The sequence below is a fragment of the Vulpes lagopus genome, chromosome 21 (assembly GCF_018345385.1).
Source record: "Vulpes lagopus strain Blue_001 chromosome 21, ASM1834538v1, whole genome shotgun sequence".
Taxonomy (NCBI): Eukaryota; Metazoa; Chordata; class Mammalia; order Carnivora; family Canidae; genus Vulpes; species Vulpes lagopus.
The window spans coordinates 6,957,562-6,975,129 of record NC_054844.1 but is presented as its reverse complement, the minus strand read 5'-3'; the positions used below and the strand labels follow the sequence as shown (position 1 = coordinate 6,975,129).

The 17,568-nt window shown below is 44.7% G+C and overlaps 1 protein-coding gene across 2 annotated transcripts in view; it reads left to right on the top strand.

The window, feature by feature from the left end:
• Positions 1-17,568, top strand: part of LOC121479676 (anoctamin-2) — a 341,299-nt gene that overhangs the window by 86,696 nt on the left and 237,035 nt on the right. For both annotated transcript variants that reach the window (XM_041735401.1, XM_041735402.1), the window contains exons 5-6: positions 14,592-14,743; positions 17,240-17,294. In XM_041735401.1, the coding sequence (XP_041591335.1) occupies positions 14,592-14,743; positions 17,240-17,294 (207 nt within the window). The remainder of the gene's footprint in view (positions 1-14,591; positions 14,744-17,239; positions 17,295-17,568) is intronic.

Sequence of the window (17,568 nt, the reverse complement as noted above, 5' to 3'; positions counted from 1 at the left end):
GGCATTCATTCACATGTTAGCCTATTTCCCAAAACAGGACTTGTGATGGATTACGACCAAAATCATAAGTACGTATGGATCATTTTTAGAAAAGACACATAAAAAAGAACTTTGTAATTGGAGGAAAGTAAGTTAGTGCAGGGAAAATGATAGTAAAAATGAAGAATAAAAGTGATTCATGCACATGTGACAGATGTCACTTTGAGCTTCCTGGTAGCTGGGGCACAGGGGACTGTGGCTCACATAATCCGTGGAAATGAGCATCTGTTTTGGCAGAGGAGGCAGAGGAGGCAAACTTTTTGCTGTCGTTAAAGCATAATTGTTAGGTAAAGGACACCAACAATATAAGGGCAGATTTTCAATAATGAGTTTGTATGAGGTACTAGAATATTCTTTGTATAGCCATTTCTTGACCTGCTTTTGTATAAAAACTGAGAACGTCATGTTAAACTGTTGTGCAGGGTGGATTCTAGTACAAAGTAATGTATGTAAATTTCTGATGAGCCAATGATGCAAAAACACAAGTTCAGAAATGTCATTTATTCTTTAAGTCTCTCCATGGAATCCATGGTTTGAAATATCTTTTATCTACTAAACAGCACTTATTAAAGAATAATTCATCTTTTCATTTTCATTAACTGAAAAAAATATATAACTACCAGAAGAAGAAGAAAAAGAAGAAATTTCTGATCACTGTGAGATAATTGGTGTTACCACACTGAACGAATATAATTCCAGCTAAAAAGCAAAGCCACTTGGCATTTTGGTTAGCCTGAGTGGCCCCGTAGAGGAAAATATTAATTCTATTATTGTAAATATTGCAATTATTGGAAGTTGTTCTTGGGTACCTGCTACTGCATCTCAAGAGTTTCTGATTTTGTAACCATGGCTTTTGCAAAAAAGCTCCACAGTAAGACTCTCCCTCCAGCTAATGGTATCCAGCCAGCTTCAGGGACTTGCCCAGTAAGGACCAGAGCACCTCTTCTTAGTTATCCAGAGTTGATCCTTGTATTAATCAGAACTCTCCAGAGAAACAGAACCCATTGTGTGTGTGTGTGTGTGTGTGTGTGTGTGTGTGTTTGGGTAGTGGGTATATTATATATGTTATATATTATATATATTATCACTTGGATTGTTCCAAGTGATTATGGAGGCTGAGAAGTCCCAAGATAGGCAGGTGGCAACCTGGAGACCCAGGAGAGCTAATGGTGTAAGTTCCAGTCAAATGCCCATCAGGCTCAAGACCCAAAAAGAGCTATTTCAGTTCAGGTCTGAGGGAAGGAAAAGATCACTGTCTCAGCTCAAACAATCAGGCAGGAGGAGTTCCTTCTTACTCAGCCTTTTTGTTCTATTCAGACTTTCAACTGATTGGATGAGGCCCACCTGCAAGAGAAGGGCAAGCTGCTTTACTCAGTCTACCCATTCAAATGTTAATCTCATCCAAAAACACCTTCACAGACACTCTCAGAATAATGTTTGGCTAAATATCTGGGCACCCCATGGGCAGTCAAGTTGACACATGAAATTAACCATCATAAGCACTTGTGCTTTTAAGGTCCATAATGCTTTTTGTAGTGGTTCAAATAGAGGTGTCCAAAAATATATGCCCAAGCCCTAACCCTGAAACTTGTGAATGTGATCTTATTTGGAAAAAAGACTCTTTGCAGATATAATTTGGTAAAGATCTCAAGATAAGATCATCCTGGATGTAGGATAGGCCCAAATCCAAGGACAGGCTGAAAGAGAATTGAGATCCACAGACATGTAGGGTAGAAAACTGGGTGAAGTTCAAAGCTGAGATTGGGGTAATACAGCTCCAGGTCCAGGGGAACACCTGGAGCCCTCCTGGGAAGGTTTTTCCCTTAGAACCTTTGGAGAGGATGCAGCCCTGCTGGCACCCTAATTCCAGACCTGTGGCTTTCACAACTGTGAGGGCATGTATTTCTGCTGTTTCAAGACACCCAGTGTGTGGTAGTTTGTTATGACAGCCCTCGGAAATGAGTACACTCTCCCTCTGGGCAGGAAGCAAGTCAATGATCCAAGACCCAGATGTCAGTTAGGCTTGTGGGCTTGCTCTGCATCCCAGGAATCCACTTTGCATCTTTGTTCATTCCTCAGCACTGGGCTTTGGGCTTGTCTAAAGAAGACTTTGTGCAAGCATCCTCTTGCCTGATCTTTCCATGTTTATGCCTATTTCACGTTCCAGATTTCTGCTTTGATGAGATCTGAGTCTGAAAGTGTCTCACCTTAGCATACATGCTGTAAGGAGACCCAGTGTGGCTGCAAAGTACTGTGTATATTCAGTTCAGCAGTTGTTTTCCCACTTGTAGTTCTGCTTCAAAGGTAACTGTGGGTTTGATGAGGTGAAAGCTTCTGCCTTGGTAAGGGATATATGTAAATAAGGATGTTAGCTTCCCCACATTTCATAATTCATAATTGACTTCAAGAGAAAGGGAGGTAATAAAACCACTCTCAATGCTGTCAGTTAAAAACAAAATATCTGAAAATAAAAGGACTTAAAACTGTAGATATAAGTTGGGAAATAATTAAACTGAGTTTAAAATACAGCTTATGCTTCTGATGTGCTGTGTTCTTTGATAGGAGTGTTACATGCTTTTCATTTTTATCCTCAAGACAATATGAGGTGGGTGCTAGCTTTAGCCCCATTTTATAGATGAGAGAACCAACTCAGAGAAGTTAATAAGCTTATCTTAGGTCACATGGCATGAAGGGGTTAGATCTAGGACTCATTTCTGTCTGACTGCAAAGCCGAGCTACTACCTGACCTTACCAAGGAGTCCAAAATGAGGCTTGAGCTAGCATGGCCTAGAATAGCATTTCTCAGCATATAGCATAGAATGGTGGTGGTCTTCCATTCCATTTTTTAAAATATTGTACTTATTTATTTGAGAGAGAGAAAGAGCACATAGAGGGAGAGTGAGAGGGAAAATCAGACTTCCCACTGAGCTGGCAGCCCAACACGGGACTTGATCCCAGGACCCTGAGATCATGACCTGAGCCAAAGGCAGTGCTTAACTGACTAAGCCACCCAAACACCCCTGGGCTTCCATTTAAAAAAATAACTCATAGTCTAACAAAGTCTAGAAACACTAATTATTATAGTGAATCTGAGCAATTAAAAGTTCTGAGAAAACTTGTAGTGAAGAACATGGTTCCATTTTATCCAGCTCTTCCTGCTGAATGCTTGTAAGTTATTTGCAGGTGTATTCCTAGGTATCCTAGGGAACCAGTCATCTGTAGAACATACTCTGGGAAACTCCATCCTAGATAAATATTCCTGGGCTGGGAGGTAACACATCTGCATTTTTCCTTTGTCATTGCTTTGGACTGGCATGGTGAGTTACTTAGCAGTCCTGGAATATAATAGCTTTCTCACTTGTAAGGTTCGGAGGTTGGACCTTGACTTCTCTGTCATATCTTTAAAATGCTGGGGTCCACATGCCAGCCAAATGACAGTAAATTTGTTCATTCTCTCTGCTATTGTTGATGTTAGCAGAGGGACCTGAGGACAGATACTCCTGTGGAGTCATTCACAGTCTGATTGTGTCCAAATACCTAAAAGTGTCCTACATCTGCCGCTTCTTCAAGCTGTGTGTTAAATGAGGTAGTACACTTAGCCTGTGGATCTCTACTCCATAAATGGGGCTGCCCTTTATCCCTGAGCCCAGTAATGTCACTGAATTTTCTCTCAGTTCCCCTGCCCATGCCTCTCTGTGGAGCCTACTCTGAGCTCCCTGATTTTATACTCTTGTCAAGAGGGAGTACTTTACTCTCTCTTCCAGGGGCTGGAGCCTTTTAAGATGCTTTCAGTATTTGCCTCTGGTCCTGGAATGATCTCCCCATCTTCTCTAAATACACAATAAACAATAAAGAAATTCCTTCTTCGTGACCCAGCCCAAATCTCACTTTCCTCATAGAACCTCCTTCATTCCTTACATGGATTTTTTAGGCAACCTACAGTCAGGATTTTTTCATCCAATACTTTTTCCTTAACTACTTTGGGTGCCTTACTCTTATGTCTCCAAAGGTGCCATTAGCACTCTGGCCCCTCTCCCAAAAGTAGGAACTATGGTTTGTGTTTTCTCTGTATTCCCTGCAAATTCTAGTATGGTGTTACCTAAATAATAGATGAACAGTAAATATGAGATTGATCAGCTGATGGATGCCAGATTGAGCTTGCTCCCCCAGCCCCAGGACCTTCTGGCAGTTGTGATCCACAGTGTAATAGCAGGGCTTTCAGCTCGCAGCTGTGTACAGTTCATGCAGTCTTCCAGAACAGGAGGCGCATTCTTTTCCCTCCTCACTCTGGCCAACTCGTCCCTTCATCGGGTGGTGAGCTAATTACTCTTTGGGGGCTGTTTTGATAGTTCATTGAATCCTCTCTGGTGATCAGAAAATAAAAAGGAGGAGAAACTCAATGAGCTTTGTCAAGGATAGAGAACCTGTGGGCCTCTGGTCACAGGGAGAGGGTCACTGTCTGCTCAGCCTTCAAGATGCCTTTTAGGGCAGACTCTTTTTATTATTACTGGCAGTAATTTTTTAAATGAAGCAGAACTGTTGGTGTTTACGTAGGGTTGGCTGTAAATGGGGCCTTGCCCCATGTTGTCATTGTCTGTTCCCAGACATTTGTTTTTAATAGAGGCGTAGCTGAGAGGGTAGAGTTTGTATTTGATATCTTTATGGGCTTTTGGTGCACACTCTTTGATTGCTATTTAAATAGGCTGGAAAGAGTGCAGAATACTTTGACTTTTTATTCCTTTTTTGTTTTCAGTAATGCTTCTCATTTTTCAAAAATAAAAACAAAATAATTGATGCCACCTACGTGTTGTAGTTTGAGCAAGGAACCTGACATGGCACACGGCCATGTTCTAGATATGCATATGAGCCTGGTGAGACTGCAGAGGTCTGGCCCACCTGGCTCCATCAGTGGATAAGTCTGTTGCAGGGCTTAAAAACAGTGAAGCTGAAAATAAGTAAATGTAATGGAAAGTGAATTTGAATGGTTGTATTGAGTTGTTTTAAAGACTCGGGGCTAAAAAATGGAGATAGAGGTGGTGGCTTTTCTTTCTTTAGGCTCTCGAGTCTTGTCCTTCTGAACTGGGGTAGTACGTGCCAGCCTGGGGTCAGCTGGGACCCAGACACCAGACCCAGTGCTGTAGGGCAGTGGACAGACCATTTAATTTATCATCCCAAGGTACCCTTTGAGGGTGGAAGAGTTATTAATGATCATGCCAGGACACAGTACTAGATGTTGAGTATGCCAGGACTGTCCCGAGTAACTGGCCCATGTGGGTGCTCTTCAGCTAGGCCATGACTGCTCCTGAGGGTGTTTGGGGAGAGGAGAGGCAGAGACGCAAGTAGGGGAAGTCAGCTTCTGGTTCTTAGGGCTCATGGATGGAGAGCTCTTCTTACCCATTAAGAGCTGGGGTTGATAACATGTTGACTCTTAACACCTCTTGAGATCTGATGTTACATTTTCAGAAATTTTGCAAGCTGATTGTTACAGCATTGGTAGCTTGAAAATGACCAGGGTAGGCATTATTTATACCATACAAATCCACAAATGTTACACATCAGCAACCCCCAGCACCTTGTTCCAGTTAGTTGGTAAGTGTTTACCAGCATTGGGCGGATAAAAGCCCAAGAATGGGCACTGGGTGGAATGGAAGAGTGGGACCACTGATGTGTCCCATGGCTGGGGCTAGGTCCAACCTGAGGGTGTTCTGTGATTCCTGCTGTGGGCAGGAAGGGCTGTTAGTCAGAGAGGGGCCAGGAATGAGACAATGTTTCTGCCAGGGACTCTAAGTGGATGCCATATCTGCCACCTCTGGTTCAGAAACTGATTTCCTGCCACTCCCTACTTGCTCACTCTTCTCTAGCCACAATGGCCTCCTTGCTGCTCCTCCAGTATGCCAAGCCTGTTTCCATCTCAGGGTGTTTCGGTTTGCTCTTCTGTCTGCCTGGAAGACCTTCTGTAACTACCCCCAGAACTCTCTTACTTCACTGGGGACATATGAGCAGAACCATATGTCCCCTCCTCGGACAGGCCTTCCCGACCACCCTATGTGAGGTAGGCCCCCTGCCACTTTCCACCCCCTTCTCTTATTTTTCCTTTCTAACACTTGGCACTGCCTACTCCTGAGTCATGTATTTGTCTTCTTGTTTGATTGTCTCCCCACTACAGAGGACAGGGATTTGGTTTTGTGGTGCAGGCAGCACCTAGAAGGGGCCTAGTATAGAGTAGGCATGAAACCAGTATGTGCGAATGAATGAATGAATGAATGAATGAATGAATGATGAATAATGAAACACATAGCACACTTAATCTGTCATGGCAGGGGGCTGCAGACTGATGCTGAATGGGCTCTTGAGGCCCATATAACGGCATTAGGGAGGACCGCTGCCATCCCTTAGGGCTGTCTGTAGGGATGGGGCTGGCAGCACATGTACCCTGATGGCCATCCCTGATCTGGGTTTTCAGCTGCTCCTTCAGTTGCCAAGAAATGTTTGGGAAGAGTCTCACTGTACCTGGAATGGGGCTAGGTTGTGTAGAGGGGGGTCATAGCCTTTTTGGAAGGCCGTATTTTTCACTCAACTACCGACCCATCCATCCACCCATCCACACATCCATCCATCCATCCACCTAGTGAATACCTGTTGAGTATCACTATGTATGAGATAACCCAGCTGAGAGTGGGTGATGCAGTGGTGACTACAACTGGTCCTGGCACCATGTGGCTTCGGGATGGTGAAGATTCAGACGATAGCTATATGAACTGGGAGGCACCCACAGAGGAAAAAGCAGGGTGGACAGAGAGTCAACCAGTGGAAATTAATTTAGGTGGGGGGCAGGGTGAAGGAAGGTGCCATTTGAGCTTAGACCTGAGGGCTGGGTTGCGGTTGGTCAGGTAGAGAGGGTACCTGAGAACCTTCCCAGAAGAGGGAAGTACATGTCATCCAGTCACCAAGGTAAGAAAACCCCAGGCAGTGTGGGGAAAATGAGAGGATGATCGCACGCCATTGTGCGTGCAGTGGGAGGCAGGAGGCACGGCTCACAAGGCTTTGTCAGCCATGTCAGTAGACCATATTTTTAAAGTCAGCAAATGTTCATTCATGTGTGGAGGGCACACCAAAACAGAAGAACCATGAATGAATATAGAGTTAGGTTAGGCAGTGGGAGAATGTGTATTTTGTACATGTCACTTTCCATGCTCACTAGTGCTTCAGACAGGAAATTGACCTGTAGGCACCAGTAGGGATGAAGAGACCACTTCATTTCTACTGTTGGTGTCACACAAAGTCTCCCTGTGGGATCTAGGATACAGCTGACCTTTGGGGCTTCTACTGCTGTTTGCCCTTTGGTGAATAGCTTAACACTCACATGCAAGGGTAAATGCTCCTCAGGTCCAGTGCAGAGTGTGTGTGCACATGTGACCCACCCTCTGCCCTCAGGTACCAACATGAGGACAGGGGGACAAATTCTGCTGCATTTTAGCTTTACTTCCTCATGACTTCTTTAGTCCAGAGGCTTCTACACTCCTCCAGCTGGTGGCTTGTGATGCCATGCTCCACACTGACTTCTCAGTGAGCCTGTGTCTTTTGCAATTAAATGTCAGTAAGTGGGTGTGATGATAATCTTTAGCCCAGCCCTCCCTCCCATGATGAGTGAGCTATCGTAAATAATAACAGTTGGCCCTCCAGTGACCAGAGAAGCAGAGGAAAGCATAAATAGATGAAAAGACACAGGTAATCAGAAGTACTAGCTTTTGGGTCGTGGGGTGTGTAAGCAGACACGCATGTGCACAGCTGGGCTCACTCTCCATGTTTATGCCTGGTCTCTGCTCATCCCACTGCCTTTTCCTACAAGTTGTAAGGAGAGGCCTTCTTAGGTCACTACTGATAAGGGACTCATAGATAATCAAGATTATGTTATTTATAGCTAATATTGTTACACCTTCTCCTTGATCTTTGGGGTCATTGGACCTCTTCATGTTCCTATGACATTGGGCATATTAATAAAACTTTCTGTGCCTTGTTTCTTTATCTGTAAAGTGGGGACAGTACTATGTATCTGTTCATGATAGATATCACTATAGCCTTGGTTCTTTGCATCAAGGAGGGAACATGATTCCCATGCAGGAAGGAAACAAATCAGCCCTCAGACTACAGTGCTGTGTCCCTCCAGAGGGGAGAGGCAAAGGGAGACAAGGGGGGGAAAAAGAAGTAAGAAAAGAAGGAATATCGGTAAACCTCTTAGACTGTGACAATGAGGCCAAAGTGAGCTTTTATGAGAACCACATTTGAGCCCTGGAATAAAAAATAAGAGCAACATACTTTAAAAATTATTTATGATTTTAAGCACATGAAAGGCGTATCGTGTACCCAGGGAGGGCATAATGGGGAACAGCTGGCTAACATGTGTCTTGCCATTTCTGAGGATGTTCATAATTCTCTGATGTCCAAGAATAACAGTAATAACGATACCGCCGCTGAGCATATTAATGATAATAAAGAGGATCGGGGTGCCTTTCATGGATCCTGCTGGACACAAGAGAAGAGCCTGGGCTGCTGGGTTTGGTGGGACTGAGAGGTAGCTCCAGCCTATGTCCCTGGTGGATCATGGAACCCTTCCAAGGATCAAAGGTTGAAGGAAAGAGCCTGGATGGGGAAGTCTGAAAACCCAGGTTTCAGGCCTGGTTTCACCACTGACTCTGGCAATTCCTTGCACCTCTGAGTCTCAGTTTTCCCACCTGTAAAATAGCGATGCTAATACTTCTTGGCAGGCACGGTTGCAGAGTTTTCATGGAGCCCAATGAAATGGGGCTTGCGGAAGTGCCAGACACATGGCAAGGCATTCTGTGTTGGAAGGGTCATCACTATCTTTGTGCTTCTCCAGCACTTGGCAGATCAACCACTAAGCTCAGCGCCTGGCATCTAGGAGATGCGTACAATGTTGAAACATAGACACATCATGAGTGTTTCTTTTTCATTAAATGTTTAAAGCTGTAGAATGTTAGACTTGGACAGTACTTTATAAGGCACTTAGTCTAGTTCTTTCTTTTATGATTTGTTAAGTGGATCTGGAGCAGTGCACAGTCTAGGGCTAATTATCAACACTGCTGAGTTGACCTGAGCACTCTAGCCAGTGCCCTGTGGATGATGAGATTTTTCCATTCTGCCTGATGGGAAGAGGTGCTATTTTAAGTCCTTTTAGATGGTTCTTTGTCCAGGCTCAACTAGTTCCCTTGTATCCATGTGGCCAAATACTCATGGGGACCTTTTGCAGACTTCTGGAGCTACCTGGGAAGCTCTGTTCTTGGGGCTCCTCTGTCCTGTGAACTCCAGTTGCCTTGTCCTCCCCAGAATTACAGCTGTGTCTTCTCAGTCCAGGGGGTTTGATGGGCTCCACTTGTCTCCCCTTCCTGTCCCATGGCTGAGAACCTATCCCAAGGCAGTGAGCTGGAGCCACCCAGGAACCATCTTGCTTGTTTCCTGGCTCCCAGAAGCTTTGTTGCCCAATGGCCAGTGTCCTGAAAATAAAGGTCTTGGTCCATTGAAGCTGCTGTAATGAAATGCCATGGGCAGTGTGGCTTATAAATGAGGAATTTCTTTCTCACAATTTTGGAGGCCAGAAGTCTAAGGCCAGGGTGCCTGCATGGTTGGGTGAGGGTCCTTTTCCTTATTCATAGCTGGTCCTTCCTCGTGTGTCTTCACATGGTGGGAGGGGCTCCACTCTGATGACCAGTTCAGCTCCCAAAGGCCCCATCTTCTGTCATCACATTGAGCATTAAATATTTCAAAATGGGAATTTTGGGGAAACACAAATGTTCAGACTACAGCACCCATTATTTCATGTTTTTTGTCTGGGTGTTTTGGTTGTTTCAGAGAGTAAATCTGGTCCCTGTTACTTCCTGTTACTCACATGGTGGGAAGTGGGTGTTCCCTGGTTCTCCCTTTAGAGATGAAGAACTTGAGAGGGAGAGTGACTTGCCTAAAGTTCTACTGCTCTGTGGCGTCAGCAAGGACCAGGACCCCGGTCCTTCACTTAGTAGACATTCTTGTGTTCCTGTTGTGAACCAGGCACACAGGGTGTGGTCCCTGCTCTCCAGAAGTTTACAGTCTGCTGGGGAGACAGAAAAGTGAGCCAAGAATTAGAGAAGAACATGATAAATTGTATGACACAGGTATTCATTCACAGGGTACTAAAGAAGCATGACAAGAAGTGAGTGGCCAAGAAGTTTTTCTGGGAAGTTGATATTGAAGCCTAGTAGTGAAGGAGAAGTAGGAATAGTCAGTGAAAAGGGAGGGAAGAAGTTTCAGGAATAGATCCAGTGCATGCTCAGGCGTGGAGGTAGGGAGTGGATCTTTGTCTTATAAGCTTAGTGTCCATGATATTGTGGACACCACGGATACCACGGGGCCACCCACCTATGTTTTATTGTTGGTATGTGTCTGGCTTCGTCCCCCAAGAGTCCCTGAAGTCTGGGAAGTCTCTTTCCATCATAAGTCAATCAGATCTTTCAGCCTGGGCATGTTTTTATAGGGGCTTGGTCAGGGCTATGGATGTTACCTTGATATTTCTGGTGAGACTCACCTTCTCCAGCTTTTACATTTTTCCTGGAGGCATATGATATTGCTTTCAATGATTTTGAGTACCCATCCTCTCTCCATCAATAAACAGTCAAAACTTACCCTGGCCTATGCCTGGTCCCTCTAAAGACACAATATAGGTGCCTACTCCTCTTAAGTGTTTCTCTAAGTGAGCTCCACTAGATCCACTGCCACAGTGAGAGTCAAGAACTGCAGGGAGGTTCTCAGCTAACCTGCCAGAACAAAGCTTCGAGATAGTTGCTGGGTTATTAATCTGTACCAGTTGAATACAGGCATTCCTGGCCTCTGCTGGGGCTGGGCTCCCAAGTACCTTTGTACTTGGTGAGGACAGGAAGAGAGTCAGAGTCTTTGGGCTTTTGACTTTATTCTTCAGTCTGGTTTGTTTCTTCCAGGCCTGTTAACTTCTGGCTCTTCTGTCCCCAGCCTGGGCTGCTTCAGTGGCAGCAACTGCCATCGTCAATGCTAATTTCCTCAAAATTTATCATTCATTCAGGCAGTCAGTCAGTCATTCAAAGATAGGGAAAAGTTTGGACAGTATCCTGCCTTCATGGAGATCATGGTTTGATAGGACAGCTGGACATTAATCCAATAATCTTTCAAATAAATTCTCAAATACAGGAGAGGAATTTGAGCCCATGAAATACCGTGAAGGTGGGACTTGACCTTGTCTGGAAGCCAAGAAGGACTTTCCCAAGGAAGTGACGATTGAGTGAGGCATTGAATGTGGACAGAGTTGGGGTGGGGGCAGGGAGAAGATGAAGAATATGTCGAGCTCTGAGCATGTTGAAACTGAAAGAGGGCCAGCAGTTGGGTGAAGTGAGGAAGAGAAACATGGAGACTCTTACAGGGTTTGCATTAAGATCTTTCTGTTAATCCATGGGCTGTGTTAAGAACTTTGCTGTTGCGGCAGCCCGGGTGGCTCAGCGGTTTAGCTCCTGCCTTCGGCCCAGGGTGTGATCCTGGAGTCCTGGGATCAAGTCCCACGTCAGGCTCCCTGCATGGAGCCTGCTTCTCCCTCTGCCTCTCTCTCTCTGTCCCTATGAATAAATAAATAAAATCTTAAAAAAAAAAAAAGAACTTTGCAATGTAACTGTTGAAGGCTTCTTTCCAGGGAAGTGATATGATCAGATTTTTGCTTCAGAAACATCACAGTGTCCCCAGTGCAGAGAGTAAATTAAAGGTGGACAAGAGGAGGGTTGCCAGATGAAATACAGGATGCCTAGTTAAATTGAAATTTCAGATAAACAATGAATACTTTTTTTGTCTAAGTGTTTCCCAAATGCTGCATGGAACCGTACGTACATCCACTAAAAAATGGCTCACTGTTTATCTGAGATTCAAGTTTAACTGGACATCTTGAATTTTTCTTTGATAAACCTGGTAACCTTAAGCACAGGATGTGGAGAGACCAGTTCCTGTAGTAGTTGAAGGCAGGCTATCCAGACTAGGAAAGCAGAGGTAGACATTGAGGGAAGTGGACCAAGAAGTACCCTGGTGGATCTAAGTCTGTCATCCCAAGGCATCTGGAAGACAGAGTCCATCAGCTTCCGTCCTGTTCTGAAACTTCGATTTCCATGCAAGTGCCGTTGAAAGACACATGGTGATGGGTATAATGAGCACCCTGCAGTCTCGGTGCAGGGCACCTGCCTGGTCAGTACCTGCCCTCTGGGGATGACCTGTGGGGTGTGTGCTGGGAACCCATGAGGGGGTCGTCTTGTTGCCCACATCCTTCTAGGCCCAAGGATTCCTGAGGGGTGAGCACTGCATCGCGTTGATCAGTGTGTGAAGGAGAGATTTGTCAGAATGGCCAAGAACCTAAGGACAATAGAGGCATGATTATAAGTTACACACTGTTTCCCCCCCATGGCAACTCATGTTGTAGCAGATGAAGCAGTGGAGCAGAGAACACAGACTACCCCGGGGGTTCAGCTGTTCCAGCAGTTACTCGCTGGTTTAGACGGTCTATGTGCTGTAAGGTAACCAGGCCATTTAAACCCTTCAATGCAGCTTGAACTTTTCTACCTTTTTGTTTGCCCAGAATATCTTTTCCTGCATCTCTTCGAGCCTTATTCATTCAAGCTATTTATAAAGTAATGTTAGTAGAAGTATGATCAAACAAGATAAAACATGTATAGAAAATAAAACAAATGCCCATCACCAGGGAAATGACTAAACAAATTAGCATTTACATCTGCTGTGTAATTTATTAAGGTAGTTGTATATGAACTGACCTGGAAAGATAATATATCTGTGATATATTCCTAAGTGAAACAGGCAAATAGTAGAATAATACATGAAATATGATCATAGTTGTGTTTAGAAAGGAATGTGTGTGGAGAAGGGGATGAAATGTACTTTAAATTGTTAATAGAGATTTCCTCTGGAAAGGAGGGAGGGATTGGGTTGAAAGTAAAAGGGAACTGCTCACACTTAGTTAACATATACATTTATGGTTTTGGTTTGTTAACTAGTTGAAATAATATTTAATTGCATTAGAAATTTTGTTAGAATAAACAAACCATGGTTATGTTTCAGTTGTTAGATTGGAAATGTTCTTCCCCTCCCCCTAACTTATTATTTTATTAAAGAACAAAATGATAACAAAGTTACCTTTCTGTGAAAGCCCAACAGAAATCCTACTCCCTGGAGGAAACATTTTTCTGATGTGTCAACTGGATGTACTGTCTCCTTTTTTTGAACCACCAAATACTTTTTGTGACTTTCGTGGCATTTCTCTCTATCTTGTATTTCATGCCTATTTTATTGCCTCTCTAGATTTAAGCCACTGGAGGGATATCGTGATAGAAGAAAATCAGCTTTCAAGCTAGAAGATCTGGATGTTGGCTCTTGCTCTGATTTTCTTTTGCAGTATGACAAATTAGCCCAAACTTAATAGCTAAAAAACACAGTCTCTTTTTTTTCTTTCTCATGTGGTTTTGGTCAGGAAGTTGAGCAGAGCTGGGCTGGATGGTTCTTTTGTTCCATGGGGGTATTGAGTTGGATCACTTGGTAGAATTTACCTGGGTTTTGAGCTGGACAGGAGGGTTCAGGAAAACTTCGCTCACATGCCTGATGCATGGCCCAATAGCTGAAAGGCTGGACCTAGCCTAAGTTCTTTCTCTTCCTACTTGGTGGCCATGGACTTCCTCCTAGTGGACCTGGGCTTCCGGAGACCAAGGCAGACCAAAACAGAACTGCCCATCTTCTAAGGATGCAGCTGGCATAGTGTCACTTCTGCTGTACCAGTTAAGGAGCTACAGAGCCTGCTCAGATTTAAGGGGTTAGGAACAGAACAGCACCTCTTAAAAGGAAAATTTGTATAAAAAGTTTGTGGCCATCTTTAATCCATCACAGCTTTGCTATGAGAAGTACAACCTCCATGTCTCAATGACTACATCTATAAACAAGGAAGACCAAGAGCTACAGTGTGTGCAAAAGCACCCTGTGCATTATAAAAAAAGCTATATGGACTATAAATATCAGTAATTGTCTTGGTACTAACTCGATGCCTCGCTCAAGGCACGTACTTGTTGGAGGTTTAATGCTTTGAAGGCAGACTCATTTATCAGATATTTCCTAGGAGTAACACAAAAAAATGGATGTGGATGATCACATAGGGGCATGGAGCAGCTGTAAAGTACAGACTTCGATTCGGTTGACATAAGTTAGATCCACGCTGTCACTCAGTTACTATCTGTGTGACCTTTCTTGATTCATCACAATTTTCTCTGATGGGGAAATTAAGGCTCAGAAAGGTCCAGGGCCCATGCCCTTGTGAAAACCCTGGGCGGTGGGGGGCTGAGGGGAAGGACAGGGCTCTGCTTGCTTCTCCCAAACTCCTCCTCTTTCCACAGTGTGTCCCACTGGGGGTGTGTGTCCCGTGCCACTGTGGTTGTGAGTCATTCTTCTTGCAGTTGGATATGGCCTCTTTTTTAGGCCTGGGGCTTTTCCTTTCCTAGATGTACGAGATCAAATCAGAAGGCAGCATTGCAAAGAAGTTCAACGAGCTTCTGCAGAAGCTGAGCTCACCCTTGAAGCCCAGAGTTCCAGAGCACAGTAGCAACAAGATGAAAAACCTCTCCTACCCGTTCTCCAGGGAGAAAATGTACCTGTGAGTATGGGAGCTGTGGGTAGGGACATGAGAGGGGGCGGGAAGGGAAATCAAACACCACTCAGTGCCTTGGCTCCCATAGCGAATGCCCCAGAGCCTGAGAGATGGGAGGGGTGGGACTTGCTCTAATGGTCAATTGTTCCCTGGCTCTGCTTTCTGAATCCCCTTCCCTAAGTGAAATTATCCCAAAGAGCTCCCCAATATTTGCCCAATGGCTTGCGGAGACACCTGCCATTTCAGTCCTTTTGCATGATGGATGGTGAATCATGGAGCACATCACCATACACTTCAGGGCTCTGTGAGAAAATGGTCAGAGGCCTGTTTCCCTTCTGTGGGGAAATGGTTGCGCTCAGTTCCTAGTCTAATAATAGGGTTTCAACATACTGCAGTCACCCGGAGAGATGGAGGACAAAGCTTCGGGATTTTTGTATCCCCAGCTGCCTACTCACGTACTTACCTCAGATGCCAATTGCAAGTCCACATTATTCCCAGTGCTTCTGACTCACTGGCTGTAGCTCAGAGGTTTCCATGACCTCCTCTTTGAGTTTGATTACTTTGCTAGAAAAGCTCATAGAACTCAGAAAACTAGTTTACTCACCAGGTTACTGATTTATGACAAAGGATACAAAGCCACAGCCAGATGAAGAGATAGAGAAAGGGAGGTTCTGCAGGAAGGTGCTGGTGTCCTTGTGGAGGTTGGGGTCAGCAGGGTGGCACATGGAAGTGTTCTGGTTCCCCAACCTGGAAACTCTGCAAATCTTTTCCTTTTGTTTTATTTTAAAGCTTTTGTTTTTATTTATACATGAGAGACAGAGAGTCAGAGAGACATAGGCAGAGGGAGAATCAGGCTCCCCATGGGGAGCTCCATGTGTGACTCAATCCCAGGGTCCTGAGATCATGACCTGAGCCAAAGGCAGATACTCAGCCACTGAGCCACCCAGGTGTCCCTCCTTTTGGGTTTTTATAGAGGCTTCATTACAAAGGCATGATTGATTAAATCATGGGCCATTGGAGATTGATTCAACCTTTAGCCCCTCTCCCCTCCCTGGGAATCAGGGGTGAGATTTAAAGTTCCAAGTCTCTATCATGGTTGGTTCCCCTGGCATCCAGCTGCTCCCCTCTCTATCATTAGGGGATTTCCTAAAGGCACCTCACTGCCATTGTGCCACTCCAGTTGTGGTGGAAGGGGGGAGACAAGACACCCATCTCAGCCTTAAGCGATTTCAGGCTTTCAGGAACTGAGGACAGGAGATCAAATATTATGACAAAGATGCTCCCATTCCTCTTGTTACTCAGGAAATTCCAAGGGTTTGGGGCGCTAGGGTCAGGAGCCCAGGGTGTATTCATTGTAAGTCACAATATCCTCTCCCCTCATGAGATGGCTATTCACATACAAACGTCTTTCTCTTATGGAGAGGAAACCAAGGCCCAGGGTCTGTCTGTGGTTGCACAGTATCAGGTGGCTGAACTGGGACGGGCACGCTGATCGCCTCGCCTGCCATTCTTTTTGTGCACTGTGCTACTTCTGTGCTTCCACTTCTCTGGGCCTTCCTTCATGCCAGCCAGTGTTGGCATCTGAACTGCCATCTCCCATGCATCTCCCATTCATTCAGTGCCTGGGACCCTTCACATCCAGGGTCCTGGGACTTCCATCTGGAAGAATCTTCTGTTCTTCCCACCCCAAAAGATGCTCTCCATCCTCTGAGTTTTCATAGCAGTGGTCTGGGTACTACCATGTTCTGCTCTTCATCTGTTACTAGGAGACTCCCCCACCCCATGTGATGGGGCCCCTGGGGGTGCTGGGAGCATATTCCTGGCATCTGGGTGTCCTCTAGCCCCATGCCTGGAGCACAGTCAGCTCTAGATGAGTATGCTTTTTAGTGAAAGGTCACAATTTGAACATTAGAGCAGACACAGAACTTGCATAATTAGGAGGTTGGTAGCTAATTGATGTGACAGTCGTGACAACATTGAATGAAAGTTTGAAAAACAAAGAGTTCCCAACCCAGCACCTGGAAACTATACTCTTTTTGGTGCGGATTATATTTTTTACTGTCTTTGTTTGAGCATAGGAATCCTTTCTACATACTTTTATGTTTAAAACTTATCATAGTATTAACATTTTCCTATCAGAGTCTGAAATTTTCTATTTATGAATTTCTCATAATTCTAATTGTCAATGACTGCATGATAATCCATCCTATAGATTTTGGAATTCCAATTTATGTCCACAACCCTTATTATGAGTAACTTTGTATGGGACTTTTTTCTTCTATTGAATTTGTATTTCCTAGGATACATTTTCATGGTAAGCTCTCAGAATTACTGGGTCAAAGAAAAATTATAAACTTTGTGTGCCTGAGCAGGTGCGAGTATGTGTGTCTTATACATCTTGCTGTGTTGCCTTCTGAAGGTTTGCTCTGAGTTTGGGATGACAGTGGCATCAGGACAAGGGTCATGAAATGAATCAACCTTCTGTTTTCTTGGTATCTCCAGGTATAACATCCAAGACAAGGACACCTTCTTTGATAATGCCACCCGTAGCCGCATTGTAAGTACACAGGTCCACCAGCGGTGGTGGGCTATGGAAGTGGGGGGAAGGCTGAGTACCCAATGTGGCAGGCCTTCTCTCGCTCTCCCTGCTACCTTCCATTGTCATTTGCTTGGAGTTGCCTAGCAACTGAAAGAAGTGTACAGGAGCTTCCTAATCTTCATTGCAAAAGGCAGAGCAAACAACTGTCCACACTCAGGTTGAGAGGAGTGCCTTTTCTTTAGGATTCTCCACCCAGGCCTGCCTTGGAATCACAGAAACAGGAAATGTGAGA